General features: G+C 39.9%; 1 protein-coding gene across 10 annotated transcripts in view; it reads right to left on the bottom strand.

Annotated features, from left to right (window-relative positions):
* LOC138748142 (voltage-dependent calcium channel subunit alpha-2/delta-1) overlaps positions 1-18,709 on the bottom strand; it is a 506,771-nt gene that overhangs the window by 4,669 nt on the left and 483,393 nt on the right. For 5 of the 10 annotated variants that reach the window (XM_069907873.1, XM_069907871.1, XM_069907865.1 and 2 more), the window contains 4 exons: positions 17,607-17,736; positions 15,033-15,145; positions 13,244-13,326; positions 1,244-6,649 (listed from right to left, as the gene is read on the bottom strand). In XM_069907873.1, the coding sequence (XP_069763974.1) occupies positions 6,536-6,649; positions 13,244-13,326; positions 15,033-15,145; positions 17,607-17,736 (440 nt within the window). In that variant the 3' untranslated portion in view covers positions 1,244-6,535. Of the gene's footprint in view, positions 1-1,243; positions 6,650-11,990; positions 12,080-13,243; positions 13,327-15,032; positions 15,146-17,606; positions 17,737-18,709 lie in introns of those variants that run through there. The other 5 variants (XM_069907869.1, XM_069907867.1, XM_069907866.1 and 2 more) reach the window with 2 other exon arrangements.

The following is an 18,709-nucleotide window of genomic DNA, read 5'->3' on the forward strand; positions in this document are numbered from 1 at the left end:
TATGGATACACTCTGCACAATGGTCAACAACAGCACAATCTCCTTCATTCACATTGTAAGACAGCTTTGCAATTTGCCACCCGGAAAGGCTCCGGGGCTGGATGGTGTTGGATAGAAAAGGCTGATCAAATCTCATATAAACACACACAAATGGCAGCATTGCCCTTCATCTAACAGCATAAGCCTTAAAGAAAAATCAACAGCAAATTGACGCGTAAAAGGGTCTTCAAAATTTCACAGTTCAAGCAGAACTGAAGTTGCTTTCACGGAAGACGTGTTCAAAACCAAACCATCCACTAAATGGCTCTGTTGTGGGGGAAACAACTCTACTTAATTTTCCTCAATCAGAAATAATGATATTTAAATCAGATATTAGAATCAATGCTGTTTTCCTATTCACAGTACTGGTTATTTCATGGTAATATTGTTCATTAATACTTTATGTATTTACTTGATGCTTCCTTCTGTTTACCAATGTGTTGGTGGTAGAGAAATGGGGAATTAAATCAAAAAGGATATTGCCTGCCACTGGCAAATTAGTTGAAGTTAATGTCCTGTTTAGACATCAATGCAAAAGGGCAGTGTAGTTTCTTGCTTAAAGCCCATTTTTATTGATCAATTAAGCACAGTAAGTTCATGAAATAAGAATATTCATCTCAACAGAAAGAAACTGCCGAGGAAACTCCAGTGCTGCTGAGAAGAGGATACATACCTCAAGGCTGTCTAAACGTGCCCCTTGCTTAATATTTAACAGGCCAAGAACCTTGCCCTGTTTCAATGGACGAGGGAGAGATTCAAATCTTGCTAATAAATAAAAAGAAGAAAATGATCACTACTGGGAAACTGTTCCCAATAATCTGACAAGGCATGGTGAAAGTATAATATCATTTAAAAATCTATAAAGTTACATGCTCACTCGAGACACCACAGATGATGGAATGTGGAGTAATATTAAATAAGTGCTGGAGGAGCTGCATGGTCGACGTTTGGGGTAGTTCACTAAAGGGGTGACTATTCTCTAAATGGCTTTTGGCAAAAAGGAATCACGACCTATTAAACCTGCCAAGTTTGTGGCACAAATTCAGAATGAAGACAGCTCTGACATACATTATGAGGAGGCTTCCCCTCACCACATTCAACTCAGCCCTCACCCATATCTCCTCCATTTCCCGCTCACCTGTCCTGGCCCCCTCTGCCCCCAGATGCAACAAGCATAGAATTCCCCCCCCCCCCCATCCTCACCTACCACCCTGCTAGCCACCGCACTCAACACATTATCCACCGGAATTTCCGGCACTTACTACAGGATCCCACCACCAGACACATTTTTCCTTCTTCTACCTTCTTGGCCTTCCGTAGGGACTGCTCCCTCCGTGATTCCCTTGTGCACTCATCCCTCCCCACCTATTCTCCTCCCCTTCCCCCTGTGGCCACAGGAGGTCCACACCTCCTCCCTCACTATGGTTCGGGGCCCCAAACAGGCCTTTCAAGTGAAGCAACACTTCACTTGTACATCCAGAGGACTAATTTACTGCATCCAGTGCTCCCTTTGTGGCCTTCCTCTACATCAGAGAGCCTGGTCGCAGACTCTGGGAGATCGCTTTATTTAAATTATATGAGCGCTGCTAATGAGGCCAAACCCAAGGCTTCAGTATGAACATACCACTCGAACAATTCATATGGAGAAACTTGATGAGGCAAATATAAAAACAAACATCAATTAACCTGGTCTTTTTTTTTGGGACTGGGCTAAAGCTGGAAACAAATTTACTCTCAGTTCGAGGTTGTCCGGAACCTAGAAACCTTGGAAGTATTCTACATAAAGCTCATACACAGCAATGCATTAAGTTGTGGAGAAGCAGGAAACAGGATGGCATTGCAGCAGATTACCATTCCCTGAAGCAGGTCAAGATGTATTGAGTATAAGGTACCCTTCTTCTTCCATTACTTATGCCTTTTTTCAGGTTGACAGGGTGTAATGACTGGTACGCCACAGGGATCAATATTCAGGCCTGATGATAACTCAAAATCTGTTGATAACTGAAATAAAGGTGTGAAAGTAAATTGCAAAGAGAACATAAAGACATTATGAAAGGATACAGGGAAGCGAACTGACAAAAATCTGACATATGCCGGATTATGGTGAAAAGTTTAAAATTGCTCATTTTCGCAGAATACTTTTAAGAAGCTTATTACCTATATGGTGAGAGATTGCTGAGTTCAGAGATGCAAGAGAACATGATTCATGAAACGCAAGTCATTAGGAAAGCTGCCCAAATGTTACTGTTCTTTGTAAAGGATTTTAATCTTCAGATATGTGGGGCAACGGTGCGGCCACATCTGGGGTAAACCTCACTTGAAACAAGGTGTAAGCTTGTTGAAAGTATTTCAGAGAAAATTGACTGGACCATCACCCGATGTGGGGGAGTTGTCAAATAAAGAAAGGATGCACAAAGCTGGCATTCATCTGAGACAGCTTAGAGAAGCAAGATGAATGTTGAAAGGGTATACGAGTGAGGGTGCAACACCCGAAGGTGCTGGAGAAATTCAGCAGGCCACGCAGCATCTATAGAAGGCAAGGGGCAACCAACATTTCAGGCCTGAGTTCTCTGTCAGGGTGTGAGCATAAAAAAAAGCTTAAAAAAGGCTGTGGGAGGAGAAGAGGGAAGAAGAGGCAGGGGGAGGAGCATAGGCCAACAGGCAAGAGGTCATAGGTGGATGTGGATGGGAGGGCAGAAGAGCTGAGAACAGAGCAAAGGGAGGATGACTCCTCTTTGTGGGAGAATCTAAAACTAGGAGTCACAGTTTAAAAATAAGACGCGTTGGGTGGAGGAACAGACTCGAGGGAGCAAGTGGTCTACTTTTGCATCTAATTCGTATGTCCCATCACTTTCAATATGTCTAAGTGGATTTAGGGCATGGTTTTCCAAGATTAAAAATTAAAAAAAAAGAAATGAGCCAATATAGATATTATTGGCTCTCTATGTGAAAAACTAAAGTACTGTGCAGAGTTTAAGTAAATTATGTTGTTCTTAATGAGAAGATGGTGATTAAATGAAACCTCAAAGCAGGCCCTGTTACTGCACTAAAATATTACAAAGTGCCCCAGAATAAAATGATTGAAACACATCTAAAAATTATAGTTAAAGCCAAGTATATATTTGAAGTGTTAATGTTCTGTGAATAGGAAAACAATTTCAATTATTAACAACCATTCAGCGTCATTTAGGTGCCTCAGATCAATGTTGGATGACCCTTTTGTCCTTATAGTTGATTATACATTCATTCTGATCAGAGGATTACAAGAAACACTAAAGATTTTGCAATTGCTCTGGAGCAACATCTTGGGCAAATATCAATTCAGTTCCTTCGAGTCAGACTCTTTGTTGAATTCAATTAAGTTGCAGGATTGCAGCTATCATATATTTCAAAAAAAGACCAATAACATTTACATATTAATCAAGTAAATAAGAACAGAAGCAATAATTCAACCATTCCTTGCAATAAACTGCAGATCCATGTCATCTTATTTCCCTTCCAATAAATCACAGGGCTAACTTCAGCTTAAAAGATGTCTGACTAATTGAGAGTGCCATAGGGTGAGAAGCATTCTTGTTTTATTATTCCACTCCCTTTTTAAACTTATGTATCTAAAGTAGGTCAAATTCTTGTAAAGTTCAGGTACCTTGTTCATGTTTTCCTTTTTCTCTTGTAAATTACTTTTTGGCAATGGATTGTATGAGTTTGGAGCCAAGGTTGCCTGTACTGGCAAAATACATCCTTTGCAGTTCAGTTCTTGATAAATATATATTTCTCAGAATCTTAAAATGCCATTGGCTCAGGTGCCAGGACATAATTTACAGCACAAATAATGAACAGGCTAGACTCTCTTTGATGTACAAAATTATCGATGCAAAGAGCCAAACTGTCATAGCTACTCATAGCTGTACAGTTTCAACTTACTGCCACTTGCTCTCTGCTCGCTTGTGAACCTTATCAGCGGTGTTGGCCAAATAACATAAATAATTAACCCTGTACTGGCAGCATTTAAATCAGCGTGTGCTAACATATGGGCCAATATGGAGACAATTCAGCAGGGAATACTTCCTTTAAACTCAGCGAGATTTTCAAATGCAGGCAAGACACAATCTCTTTGAACAAAATGTGACGCTGAATTAACTGAGGTTGTTCATCAGTGCCTGAAAACAGTCATTGATTTACTCAATCAATTAAAAATGGGATATGATTAAAAAAGAGAGAAATATTAGCACAGCATGCTAACTTGTTTTCCTTTCTGCTTGTGTTATCTTAATAGTTCATTGGCAAATTAGGCACCAAACTGTAAATAAAACCACCAATTGAACTTGTGGATGGAGGATAATACTGCCTGGACAGAGATGGAAAAAAAACGTGCATTAATTGCGAGCCGTCTAGTGTTCAGGATGTCTAAGTATAGTTACAATTAAAATAGTATCTGTATCCCACTGGTTAACCTGTTACCCTGATTGTGTGTGAGGTAAATGCCCTGGTCACATGCCACTGTGACATTTTGACAAGCCCCAAGTTTGATGTGGCCTTTCACCAGATGGCAAATTCTGGGTGCTGCATACTTAAAACTAGGCCATTTAAATAAATAAATGTGGAGTTAATGAAGTCCTCTGATAATTTGATGCTGCAGCAAAGAAAACTAATTTAAAGCTCGTAAGCAAAAAGATCATTTAAAGTTGTGGAATCCACTTGAAGGCTGTTGCCTTTGGCAATATCTCATCCAAAACCCTTAGCCAAAGTGATTTAACCAGCTGCACAGTAAAACTATTCTCCTCTTACCCAGAATATATTAAATACTGTTTCTTCACACATGAACAACTTATTACTTGCATACCATGAAATACTGAATCACTCCTGTAAACATTTTACAGCGTATCTCTTTTTTTTTTGAATGAAAATCAGTGGCCTCTAAACAACCAAAAAGTTGCAATGATTTGCTGCCTTCTTTTCACTGATGCTGTTTAAATTACTTTTGACATTTTAAATTATTTATTTTTGGAAAATTCTCTCTCGTCACGTCATATGTTGATCGAGCAATCTTCCCAATTTAGAATAAATACTTTGGAGCCAAGACTAAAGTAATTACTAAAAGTAGTGAACTTATATTCTCTCCATAAATGCTCTGCATCAAGACGAGCTAAAGCATAAAGTGAAGGTCTTTAATGTTTCCCCAAAGCTCTGTTCAACTTCAAGGCACGCCTTCAGTTGTCACTGCAATGTCTCAGTCTGCCTACCTGTATCAGAATTGGTTGGTGGAGAAAAGAGCTACCTGACTCTGTCACAAAATCCCAAATTGCACATCCTTAATCAATTGCCTTGTCTCATATTCTACACTGAATCAAATTTTTACCATATATCAGCCTTATCTGTTTTGCAATGAATTCAGATTCCATTGCAAATGATTTGGGGCTTTAGTTCAATGACTCTATTCTCATATGTTACCGACATTGCTTTGAAGGGGATTTTAATAATCCCCTGCTCATCTTAATACTTGCCATTCAAAAATATATATTCTAAATTTTGAAAATGGCATTTGAAGATCATTCTCAATCTATTGCTCACTGCAATTTGAGAGGTATGTTTGATAATATTCCATTGCTTTAAGTGAAACAGTTATATTACATCATATTATCTAAATTCCACATCAAGAACATTTGACTCAGTCATCCTTGCACATTAACTATATTCCAATATTAAAAGAAAGAGAGAAAATAGTAGCAGCATCTCATGCAAAAAAAGCATCAGTGTCCAAACTCAATTGCTACAATGACAGCTTTTTCATTCACAAGGCCTTAGCACTATTTCTTGTGTGGTAGACAACAACCATTTGCGGGTTTGCTTCAGCAATCATGAAGGCATAGAATTATGGCTTAATGAGAGGGAAAAGGGGTGTAATGGGGATCCTTTGGTAACAGAATAGCAAACAATAACGTAAGAGTAAATTAAGGAAAGATCAGTGGACTTTGGTGCGCGAAGTGGTTGCAGTTACTGCTTGAAATCCAACATGAAAATATTTAAGCTTTCTGATTTTTTTTCAACCATTAGGACAGTTGGACATGCGTACATGTTACTGGCCTATTTAAAGTTACAGGCAGCCGATATAAGTCATGAACTAAGAATACCTTTCATCGCAATTCAAGCTAAACAAAATATGAACCTGATGATAATTAAATCTGGATTTTTCTTTGAATGATTTGTTTCTTTGTATAAACACATTAACGTTCCCACTGGTGACCTGGCAGGTTTCAGTACTGACAATCCAATTTGTTACCATTGTATAACTGTCACATTTCTTTTAAACTCATCAATGGAGCACCTGAACTATTCTTCAGATGGAGAGTCAACAATGAATCCTTCACACAGTGATACACCAGGATATGGACACAGCCAGTCTTCTACTGCCTGGGGACAAATGTTTCCCTGGTTTAATCCAAGGCTACGGAGTGGTGGGTCTATGAAAGCGGAGATGGGGGTCCGTTCTCTGCAGTCATGATGGGTAAGGCCTGGCACTACTTAGCAACCAGAGCAGAACGAGCTGAATGCCTATCATTGACAAGGATGGGCTCAGACCGGAGCTCCCGCCACACTCAGAATCATCCTCCTGTTGCGAAGGGCGGGGTGGGGGGGGGAAAAGACAAAGTTAGTGACGGCATTCCATCTGTACCAGTAGTCCTCAATTTATTTCTTAAGTTAAGGCAGCATTTAAGCACATTTATTTCTGCAGTCTTAATTCATATGTGTGGCCTTAATTAAGGATCATCTACAAAACATTTGTGAGTACAACTCTGACATCCAGCGTTGTAGAAATTTCTGAAATCCAAAAGTGAAAGAACTGAATCTCAGGACGGTTATATCAAGCTTTGACCACCAGCATTGAGCATGTGTGGTGAAAGCAACTGAAGATCATTTTCCCCGTTAATCTACAACATTAAATTTCTTTGAAACATACAACGAATACACTAAAAAATAGTCAATGGCCTTTCAACAACACCAAATTCTTAATATTCTTTCATTCCACCTGAGCACGATGTTTACTTTATTAGTGCACACTTGTGGAAACGCAGGACTGGATTTTCCATCTGCTGTGACATGGGGCTACCTCGTGGAAGCATTACAAACCAAAAGACCAGCTGTCACAAGGTCTTCATGTCACCACTGTCCAATGTCAAAAGAGCAGAGAACAGTTGTCTGTAAGGAGTTAGTACGTTCTCCCTGTGTCCGTTTGGATTTTCCCCAGGGGCTCCAGTTTCCTCCCACTGAGGGTGCAAGATGTGCGGCCAGACTCGTCGGCCAAAATAGCCTGTTACTGTGCTGTATCTCTAAATTAAATTAATTTTTTTTTTTAATTAAGTATTTCCATCCCTTCACTGTAGCAAAGGTTCATACAGTCCAAGAAATCCTGCCAGCAATTACACAAGAAATTGCTTATGCATTGACTGCATTTTTAGACTTGCAAACCAAAAAACTTAAAAACAGAAACCTTTCACCCAAATTTTCAAATGGCAGTTCTGGTTCAATTAAATTAAATAATAAGCAGGCCACCATTTCTGTGATGTCCTGAATTTGACACATTGCAATCTTTATTTTATTTTATTGGTCAACTGATCGCTCAATGGTGAGAGCACTGGTCTTGTTAAACAGGGGTCATGAGTTCGTTCCTCGCTGGGGCCTTATTCCTGTGAGGGGCGCTGAACCAAGTGGTGACTCTCTGACTTCCTTACGGTAGACAAAGTTAAAGAATTTCATGTATGTTACATTCTAAGTGTAGTATTACATGACAATAATGGAACCTTTCCCTTTATTACACTCCCCATTAATACAAGTAACTTCCATTCAATTACAGAGGCTGCTCTATGTGGCGTATGACCTGAGTGTTTACCTAGCAAGTGCCGTATTTCTGGACAACATCCTGCAAGTGACCCTGAATTAGCAACCAAGATAAAAATCATAAAAACTGGGAAATGCACAGAAAAGAATCAATCTTTTGAGTTGATCTCTTGTGACAAGCCAATCTGAAGGGCCTACCCTCTACACGTCAGTGGTGCTGGTCAGAGGCCACAGTTTGCCGTGTTAGTTAGACCCCTATTATGTAGGTGGGGCAGCAGTGTGGTGTTAATGGCCGGCCATTACGTGAATGCCAGGCTTTTCCAGTAAAGATCTGAAGCACATTTTGAAAGGGAAAATGCATGAAACAAAGAAGCCTGAATTAGTTTGTAAGACTGGAGCAGAAATAGGCTATTAAGCTCATCGAGTCTGCCCCACCATTCCACCATGAGCTGATGCATTTTCCCACTTAGCCCTACTGCCTGGCATTCTGCCCATAACCTTTGAAGTCCTGGCTACCCTGTCAATCTCTGCCTTAAATACACCCAATGACCTGGCCTCCACAACTGCCTCACCACCTTCTGGCAATTCTGAAGTTGTGCCCGCATGTCCTACACTCATCCACCATGGAAAACAACTCTACTCTGTCCATTTAACATTCAAAATGTTTCAATGAGATCTTCACTTTTCAAATTTTGTTTTATTTACAACATGGCAGAAGCTGATTCTGACCATTGAAACCCATGCCGCCCAATTATCCCAAATAACCAACAACCCCTACGCAGACATGGGGACAACGTACAAGGTCCTTACACACCATGTTGGCTTCAAAGATGGGTTGCTGGTGCTGCAATAGAGCTGGGCTAATGGCTACGATAACCATGTCACCCAATTACAGTGGAAGACAATCAGGTGACGAGATGGAGGATGATGAATCTGTGGAATTTGTTGCCACAGAAGATTGTGGAGGCCAAGTCATTGGGTATATTTAAAGCGGAGGCTAACAGATTCTTAATTAGTAAGGGCGTCAAAGGATATGCAGAGAAGTTGGGAGAATGGGGTTGAGAGGAAGAATACATCAGCTATAATTTCAATGGTGGAGTAGCCTCGATGGGCTGATTGGCCTAATTTTCTCCTATGTCTTATGGACCCTCCTTCCAACCCAGAGTTTCACAGCAAATGGAAAGTACTAAAGCAAATTCAGTGAAGATTCAAATGTAAGAAGGCAACATTTGACAAGCCTTGCCACTGGTTCTCTTTATTTTTCATGTCAGAAGCCTCTGGTCTGCCATGCATTCCTGTACCAAATGGATCTCAAAGGATTTTCTATGGCACAGCTCATTCACCTCCTCTATTATGGTGCTGTGTGTGAAAGAAATGTGCCCTCCCAGCCTGACTGGAATGTGTGTATTATGAATGGTTATGTGTCCTCCCTGTCTGAAACTTATTTGGAAGTCACATAAGCTGTCAATCAAGGCTGGACTCTGACCACCCATTAGTGCACACCTTGCCAATGGCTAATTAAAATCACCTAGGGTCATTATTGGCTAGAAGCACAAATTAGCACTGTATATAACACCAACCAACACACAGCACATTCTTTCTCTCTGCCTCGTGGTCCAAGCCCCAGACATCACTCCATGCCAGCTTGCCATTGTGGACATCACCAGAATTGTCACAGGTAAGGTGTGCACTACCCTGAAGTTGAGCTGTAGCATTGGTAAGGGAGGCGGATGTGTGTACGAATCCCCGTTAGTAGTGTGTGAGTGGGTAGAGTACAGGTTTTCCACTGTCGGAGTCCAACCAAAGTCCAAGGTGAATGTCTATATCCTCGCTTAAGTGAAATAGTGATTGAGTGCTGTTTAATGTTCTCCCATTTGTTTCTCGTGTGTTAATTAAAATTACTTGTGATTTTAACACTTGCGTCCAGACTTGACTCTCTGTGAACCCACCGAACCTGATACTCTTCCCAATGTAACATACGGGCATTAAGATACAACTTAAATTGGCTTTTCAATCATAGCCAGCTTCAGAAATATCTCCTATTGCCTTGTCCTCTTCTGGAACTGATTCCCTTATAGCCAGAGGCAGCCATAACAAATTAAAATTTGTTCTACTGACTGTGACTGTTCCACGGTGAAATCATTGCTTGAACACTCCAATAATATGATTGCAGGTAGCACCATAAACTCATTAATTATATGATGCCCCTGTGCCTACAGTTGCCCTGTGAGATCAGGAGCCAGGTGGCTAAAGACATGCTCTTGTCATCCAATATCTCACCGTTTGGTTTGTGAATTTGAAGATAGAAAGAAAAAAAAGAACCAAATTTTAGAACCTTTAAGTGCTACAGCATCGGTTACTCATTGTACATCCTTCCTGCACCATGACTTCAGCAGAATGGAATAGGAGACAGAAATTGGCAACCCTAGAGGAAAAAAAAATGAACGCCTTGCTCCAAAGAAAGCCAGAGAGTCAACATTAAGCAGGTCCAACTGATGCAAAGCATCGATCAGTGACTGTGACACAAATACTGGCAAAGCATGTTCCAGTAATATGGTGCACTGGTCTCTCCATAGCTTGGACATGGTTTCAAGCACTGTTCAGCAAGAAGCAAAGGGGATATTCAACTGAAGGTAAAATTAGAACAGATATCAGGAAGTTCTTCACCCAAGAATCTTCAGTGATAAAAATTTTTGGAATAATTAAATGCAGCAATATGAATGGTTAAATTAAGACAAACTTAATAATGGTCCTCATTTGTGAGACAGATATATTTTCAAGTTTTAACAATAATAATGTGAGAAAGTATATATGCTTAAATGAAATGTGATAAAGTACTGCCTCACCTTAAAAGGAAATCATTCATTTGATTTGCTTTGAGCAATATCTAGCAGTTTAATGTATTAGGTATTATAACATAAAGTGATTGTTGTAATAAAAGTCAAACAGTTTTAAAAGAAAAATATAATTCTATAAAGTCAAAGCAATACTCTAGTTTTATTGTCACTTCTTTAATTATCTGGATTTCTAATAAAGTTGTGACTCTTTTGTTCTAACCAGGCCTCATGTTGAAAGTTTTTCGACTCCTGACAGCACACAATTGTCCATGCTTTTGATTTCCATGTGCATTAGAATTCTAATCCTTAATGTGGTTATTTTCAGTTTAGGTGGACACAGAGTGCATTGGACAATACAATTTTCCAGGATACAGCAACTGCGAGATCTTCATTCGAATAATTAAAGTATCTGTTCTAACACTGCCACTTCCACTGTAATGCATCCGTCTGTGATATGGGCTCAGTTTTTCTCTCTCCATTAGTGCAGCTTGGCCTGCTGGGTGTATGCCACAGACCTGTTATCTGCAACACGTCTAGGCAACTGTGATTTCACCCCTCTTGAACGCCACAGAAATTGTACCCTCACCCTCACCCAAATATTCTCTTTGTCCTATCTTCAATAGTTCCAATTCTTTCTCACCCTTAACCAGGAGATGGAGAACGAGAAGAGCTTTAGAAGGGAAGGGTAATATTGATTAGAAGAATGGTGGAAACTAATTAAAATAAAATACTACAGTTGGCTCATCTTTTGAATATGTGTTTTGGAGGGATATGGGCCAAACACTGGCAAAAGGGACTGGCTTGGAGGGACCACCCGTGACATGAATGAGCAGAGCTAAAGGAGCCGTTTCTGACCTGCACAGGTCTGTGATTCTATGGAAGTCTTACTGTGTCCATCAGCTAAATACCATCTCAACTTACTTTCTTAACTTTGTTTCAAAAATCTGGATACATAATCTGGTATTGAAATGCTATTTTGTCTGTCTCAATTTTTGTTTCTACATAATTTGTGGTGATAATTACCGGGATTATGATCTATGAAGGAATTTTTGCCGATGAAAATAAATTCCAGCATATTAATAACGAAGCCAAAACCAAAGTACAGACTGTTACTTAATTCTCAGAAAAGCTTGAAGAAAAATTATTCTAGTTCAGAAAGGAAACTTCAAACCACAGTAAGTTCGCTCTGGACCACAATTACTTGCAGGGTGTTAGTTTCATGTTAATATCACACCGTAGAAGGAAACTAAAGAACAATATCCAGTGAAAGTAACTGACCCTCCGCACCACATCAAAACTTGCAGTAAAATGAAGAGAGGAGCTGACACCACGGCAGGGGCACGACCTGTTATGCATATTGGCTCATCCTAGTAACAACGGGCAAAGTAGCAAGGAGGGAAAAAAGGGAACACAAAAAAAAAAGACATAACAAGATGAGTTCATGCATTTTTGCTGCCTGAGTTAATGTGAGCATCCACCTGGAGCAGAAAGTCACAGTGTAAATCACAAAACAGAAAATACCCCACCATCAACAAATTAAAAACACGCACAAATCACACGTCAGTTAGCAAAGACATCAAGCTTGTGAGCAACTGCGGTACTGTACTTTCAAGCATCAGATTTATGGGGAGCACACATGCTGGCTTTGGGATCACGAAAGATGAGGAACGTTCAGATCTCCAGCTCACTACTGAGGAAGTGTGTGAATAACATGGATATTCTTTTTTTTAATGGTGACGAGCTCCCCAAACACTTGTGTGGCGAGGCAACTCGGCAGCATTTTGTTCTGTTGGATCAGTGAACTTCATCCTCAGGTAAGTCGACCACATTTTCAGGATTTACAGCCTAGATTCTTCAATGAATAGATTAGGAGGGAGTTGGAATACAGGACATTGCAAGGATGCTGTCTGCTAAGACAAAGCTGACAAATGAAATGCATAATAATTACATATGGAACAAAAGGGAAAGTTACAAAATTGTTTCTTCAAACTAAGAATATTTAGAATGTGGAATTCTCTATAAATTATATGGACACACTGCATTCTGTAATGACTCTTTGAAAAGAAACAAGACAGATTTTGTTTACTTAACATTTTGCAATGTGAGATCTTGCTGGTACCCAGAGTATACACCCATTTACACACTTACTACTGTTTTAATTGATTGGCATTCTTTTATTGGAGAGTCTTACAATACTATAGAATCAACCTATACAGGAGAATTTAAACTCCGAGCACTGGGGACAAAATCCAGTCACATGTTACCAAATTATTTTTTGTTTTGCCTGAAAGTAGAGTATTTGAAGAAAAGATAGTGAAAGCTGCAGTTAATTTTATGTTAACATTCCAAGAGAGTTATGATATGTTATTAAAATAATGAAACTATGGTCCAGAGCAAGGTCACATTTGTGCAAGGTTGCTATCTGGACACATCCTTGCCAGATACTACTTTTCTAACCAGCCAATAGCAATACTCCCTGATGTACAGTCACTGGTCTCTTTTTGCTTTGAATCCAGACCTTACATACTTACGTGCTCATCAGAATCAAAGCATACATCAGGACCTTTCCTATGTCTGGGATTCTGAGCTAAAAGACAAGGGTCTGGTCCATCGGCTGCAAAGTATGATTAAGGAACAGCACAGTACAATAGAAGCCAACATTTATTCCACAGATGCTCATTTTAATGTTCCAGGTTGAAATCAGTTTGGCAGCTTTGCATTAATGACGTAGACAATTTTATAAGGTTTAGTGAGAGACCGTACTGCTGCAAAGTTAGAGGGAAACTGGTCAAATAGGCAGGATTTTGCGTATTTCCATATATATTCTTCAACGTAAACGTGTTCGGTAATGAGCAAATCTAATATTTCACTGAATTCTTAGCTTGGAGCTGTTCCTGTCTTGGGATATTATGTCAGTCATCAATTGGATCCATCAATGTGTAGCTAAAGCACTGTTTAAAGTGCTTGATGGTGGGAGACTCTCATCTGAAGCTGCCAATGGAATCCAAATGCCTTTCCCTGTGAGTTTTGAATGTGGACTTGCCTGAATCCTGGTTTCAATGGGTTGTGGAATTTGGTCTCTAGCCTCCTGAATGAAAATAACACTCATTATTCCAAGTCGTCCAACTGACTTTTTTTTCTTTTAAAAAGCGTAAATACTAAAGGAAAATTTTGAGCCTGTGGAATTGGTCAACAAACTCAACCTAGTGCTTCCTGAGAAGCCAACACTCAGACAAAGGGTTGACCAACTCTCCAAATACCTGCCAATGTACTGCATTTTGAATCTGGGTGAGAGACTGCTGTGCATATAATTAACAGTATCCGTTTCATTACTCGGCCACACTGTTCTCGGCAAAGATGACATTATAATCAGTCTGCTGTTCTACTTGTAACTACCATTCCTAATCACTCATTGAACTACTTGGAGCTGCAAAGTAGTCTGAATAAAACAAGCCCAAAAAAATACTAATTCACAATTACTGATATTTCAAAATAGAGGCAAGCATAAATCCACATTTTTATCTGCTGTGGAGAGAGTCACTGTTTCCCAATCAGAAAGGTATGTGTCAACAAATAAAGCACAACCGCTATTAGAATATATCCTTCTGGCCCAACTCAAGTGAAAAGGATCATCTTTGTCACAAGCTGTGTGAATATTTGCAAGGCTTGAAACCCGACTTTGAGCACCTGTTAATGCACCTTGAAATTAATACAAAAAAAATCATCCAGGTAGCGTTAATGGACATCTGATCAGCTACTGCCCCAATTTGTCCAAAATTTATTTTAGCTTCAAAAAAAGATCTTTCAAAGAACAAGAAATTATAGGGCAGTAATGTCAACAAAAAAGATCATATTGGTGCAACTTTCCTTCTTCGAGCTTGGTTTGTGTCCTTGTGGGCCAGGTCATCATGTGTATGACAGGGCATCATGTGTGTGCTAAGGCCTTCCCCATCACTCTGTGGTGAAAACGTTTTCCCATTAATCATCTTAAATTCCTGATTATGGTTTTTACGTCCTGTACAATTTCTTTATTACCTGCCTATGGCATTTATTGAGATGTAATGCAGGACTGTCTATCCCTTCACACAGCTCTGTATTTTATAATTCCTCTGTTTTACCTTTCCCCAATGTTTTACCTTACCCTTCTATGGACTGAATTCCATTTTCCCCCTTTTGTTTATTTATTTGACCAATTTGCTGACACCTTCTCGCCGTCTCAACATTTTCCCTCAGATCACGAGACTGATGATTTTGGTATCATCCGCCAACTTAAATCATGGCCCCTACATTTCCATTTGGACCATTTCAATTGGAGGATACATTTTTGCTCTGCTTGCATGAGAGGCTTTGAGTCGCACGACTGACACGTATGCTTGCTCTCCACCAGTATAAACACAAGGTTTGTATTGGAAAGCTTCTCTGCATGGTAAAGCCTAAAAAGTAAAAAAGAAATGTTATATTCAGAAGAAGCAATAGCTTTTGAAGAAATATACTTTTGCATGGAGCAGTGATCAAGGAGGAAGGATGTATGTTTTTTTCTGAGTAATTTCTGATCAAAGAATAATGTATTACCATGACCTTTCAATGTCGCTGAAATTAGATTTTCATCAAATTTATGGGGTTGAAATTGATCTTCAGTGGTTGTATGAAATGGAATAACCAGCAGTATTTCAGTCCACATCTAATTGTACATTCTCTTGCCTTCAAGTTGCGATGTAAAGTCGGAGATTAATTCATTATGAGCTTACTTCATCGTACTATTGTTACAGAAAAACCCAAACATCTTATTTCTTTACCTGCAGTCTATTAAAATTGAGGAAATATCAGCATCAATTCTTCAGTATTTATATTACTGTGGGAAACCAGAGATTGCAATTCTCCCTCAAACAGCTGCCGTTCCCTTTGTTGGGACTGTGAATGTTTTTATCAAGAATGACATTGAGAAGTTATGATGGGGCTGGCATTGAGTAGAAAGGACATAATGCTTTTAAAATCTGTCTCTCCAACAACTCTTCAGTCTGTGGTGGTGACTCTAGTCATGAATTGTTCACTGCCTCAAGAAACTTCTGCATTTTCTTGCCTTCCCATACACAACAGTCACTGTACCTCCTTCTTTCCTTGCAACATCAATCATTCCTATGAAAGCACCCCAGAATTTCCCACTGCACAGCCACTGCCTCAAGCCTTTTGTAATGGGATACGTCAGCACTTACATCCAGTTCTGAGGAAGGGACTCAGATATGAAATGCTAACTTTTGTGAGTTTTGCACAGCCGATGTGATAACTTCCCGCCAATAATTTTCACACTTGCCATCCGTAGTAGCTGTTCACATAGGAAGGATGTCGGCTCTAAAAGACCTGAGTCACGGTGATTTCGAAGGCTGGATGTCAGTCGGCGTCGATCGAGATGTAGACCCTGCATCACTGCATTGACGTCATCATGTACGTCGTATTCATTAGCTCAATGCTTAGGATGGCCTGCAGTTCAATTTAGACTGCAGGCGGTCTGCAAAAATGTCTCGGGCTTCCACAGGAAAAATTTTGGAATTTTGCTCATTCCCGCTCCGAACCTTTTACACTTTGCCGTGTAAAAACCATATTAGCTTCTCTTTCCACAGATGCTGCTCAACCTGCTGAGTACTTCCAGCATTTTCTGTTTTAATTCAGATTTCCAGGAGCTGCAATTTATTTTTCATTTTCACTTAGCACTTTCATCAGCCAAGTCAATTTTAAGGTCATTCACACATTGTAATAACTTTAAATGAACAACTAAGTCAGTTTTTGTTAGAGTGGTGTGGTTACAGAGATGTGGTCAGACAAATATTAGCCCTGAAATTAAATGGGACATTACAGAGATCAACAAGATGAAATTTGTTGCTTCCCCTCACATTTTGCTGTGGGATTACCCATCCCAAACACTACTGCTCCACTTCGATGGTATAAATATACCCAGGAATCATTTGGGATGTTGCATACCTTCAAGAAAGCTTTCAGCACATCCCTGAATCTTTCCCTCATCTCCCTGGTTGGCACAGGTAGGTAGGGTCCCAATTTGATTCTGATCTTGGGCGCTACCTGTGTGCTGTTTGACCTTTCTCCCTTTGATCATGTGGGTTACATCTCAGTGCTCCGGTTTCCACCCGCATCACAAAAATTATAGAGGCTGATAAATAACCTCTACAGGTGATGAACTTGGAGTGGGGGGTAGGTAGTTAATACAAAAGATTACAGAAAAATAAAATTCTTCGGAATGTTCTGGCATTGACCTATTAGGTCAAATGGCCTCTTTCCAATTTGTAAGCAGATAGAGTTATCTCCTCCCACAAAAGACATTGGAATGGAATGTCTACTTCTGGAAGTTGGTGTCAGGTAAGCAACATGGCCCGCCCAACTAAGGATAACTAGGCCCTCCAAGTTGGAGATGTTGATCTAGCAGAGAATACTGATGTTGGCTTGTTTACTCTTCAAGTGAACTTGATGGATTTTTGTGGAGAGAACACAGGTGCTTGGAGATGCCTGCCCATCTCCCCATCAGTCACCTCCTGTAAAGGAGGCAGGAGGTGACCGATGGCATTGGCCACATGGGTCACCATCATCAATCACAAAACCAGAGTGTAAGTGTTGTTCTCAGTTGGGAGTCTCGCTTCAGAGGAAAAGAAAGATTACATTTCACATACACTTTATTGGCTACAAAGCCTGGTGTACACCTCGAAATAATTAAAGGAGCTGTCACACTTAATTTTCATTCCCTAATGAGAATTTTCTTTTAGGTATATTCTTTCTAAAGGTATCTAGTTGGAAGCCTTTCAAATATTTGAGACAGACTAAAAAAATACTGAGCTAACCCACAGTGTGGAGGGAATCCATCAATGCTATCACTGGCCAGAGTCTTACCTTGAGCAGTTGCCACAATCTACAAGCCCATTGAAGGATGATTCATTGTCATAAAAGTAATACTGAGTCTGTTCGGTGATACAGCTCGACTTCGATAAAGGTTCGGAGAAATCTTCAATGTCGGCATCAACTGCGAATCAAGAGTGAAAGTTGTGGAATTGTACAGGCTAGTAATGATAATGACGACTGTAAATTACCTCTACAGGTGATGAACTTGGGGTTAGGAGAGGGGAGTTAATAGACATATTTGGGGCAAAAGGTTACAGAAAAATAGGTGGGAAAATGAGATGGCCGTCAGTATTGTGCAAATGTGAAAAGTATCTAAAATAAATCCCCATCATGAACAGTCTTAGAAATGTTTTTTTAATTTTTAAAAATGTCTTTATTTTAATCAGGGGAGAGTGCGAACGCAGTCCCCCATTAACACAAATTTTGCTGGTGTCCTGAATTTGGGGATATCTCTGGTGTCAGCACACCCAATAGCCTTGATCTGGAGATCTGCCATTCTGATCTCCCCTGCTAGTAAGTATCATCTCAGAAATGATTTAAGTTAATTTTATTTGGAACACGGTAGAAGCCGATTTTAACCATTTAAACCTGAGCCACTTAATTACACCCAATTAACCTATAGCCCCTTACATTTTGGAGGGTGGCAGGTTACCGGAGGGTCCAGGGAAAACCCACGCAAACACAGGGAGAACGTACAGTGTATGTTAACTGTGCCACCCGAAGAAATGAAGATACTTGCAAGGGTTAGTACCTTAAATGAAATGAAGCATGTTCTTGGTATGGCTCAGTGAGTCTTTGTGGACAGAGATTTAGCTTAACTGCCCGTGGCTACCAGAGAATGTGAGCTTAATACTTTGGAGAAGGAAACAGATTGAGGAAATAAGACTGTGGGCTTTAAAATGAAGATGGGGTTTGACTTGGCTAAAATAAAGGAAGACCAAAGGCTGCCAAGTTAGGGAGGATGAGATAAGTTGCAGAAACATAGATCTGGATTAAATGGTGGGAAGTATATGTGTAATTATGTGTGTAAGTAAGAACCACATTTCCCAGAAGGCAATGTGTACGTTTAGGTGGAAACCAGAAGTGACATAGGA

The sequence above is a fragment of the Narcine bancroftii genome, chromosome 13, assembly GCF_036971445.1.
Source record: "Narcine bancroftii isolate sNarBan1 chromosome 13, sNarBan1.hap1, whole genome shotgun sequence".
NCBI classification, from domain to species: Eukaryota; Metazoa; Chordata; class Chondrichthyes; order Torpediniformes; family Narcinidae; genus Narcine; species Narcine bancroftii.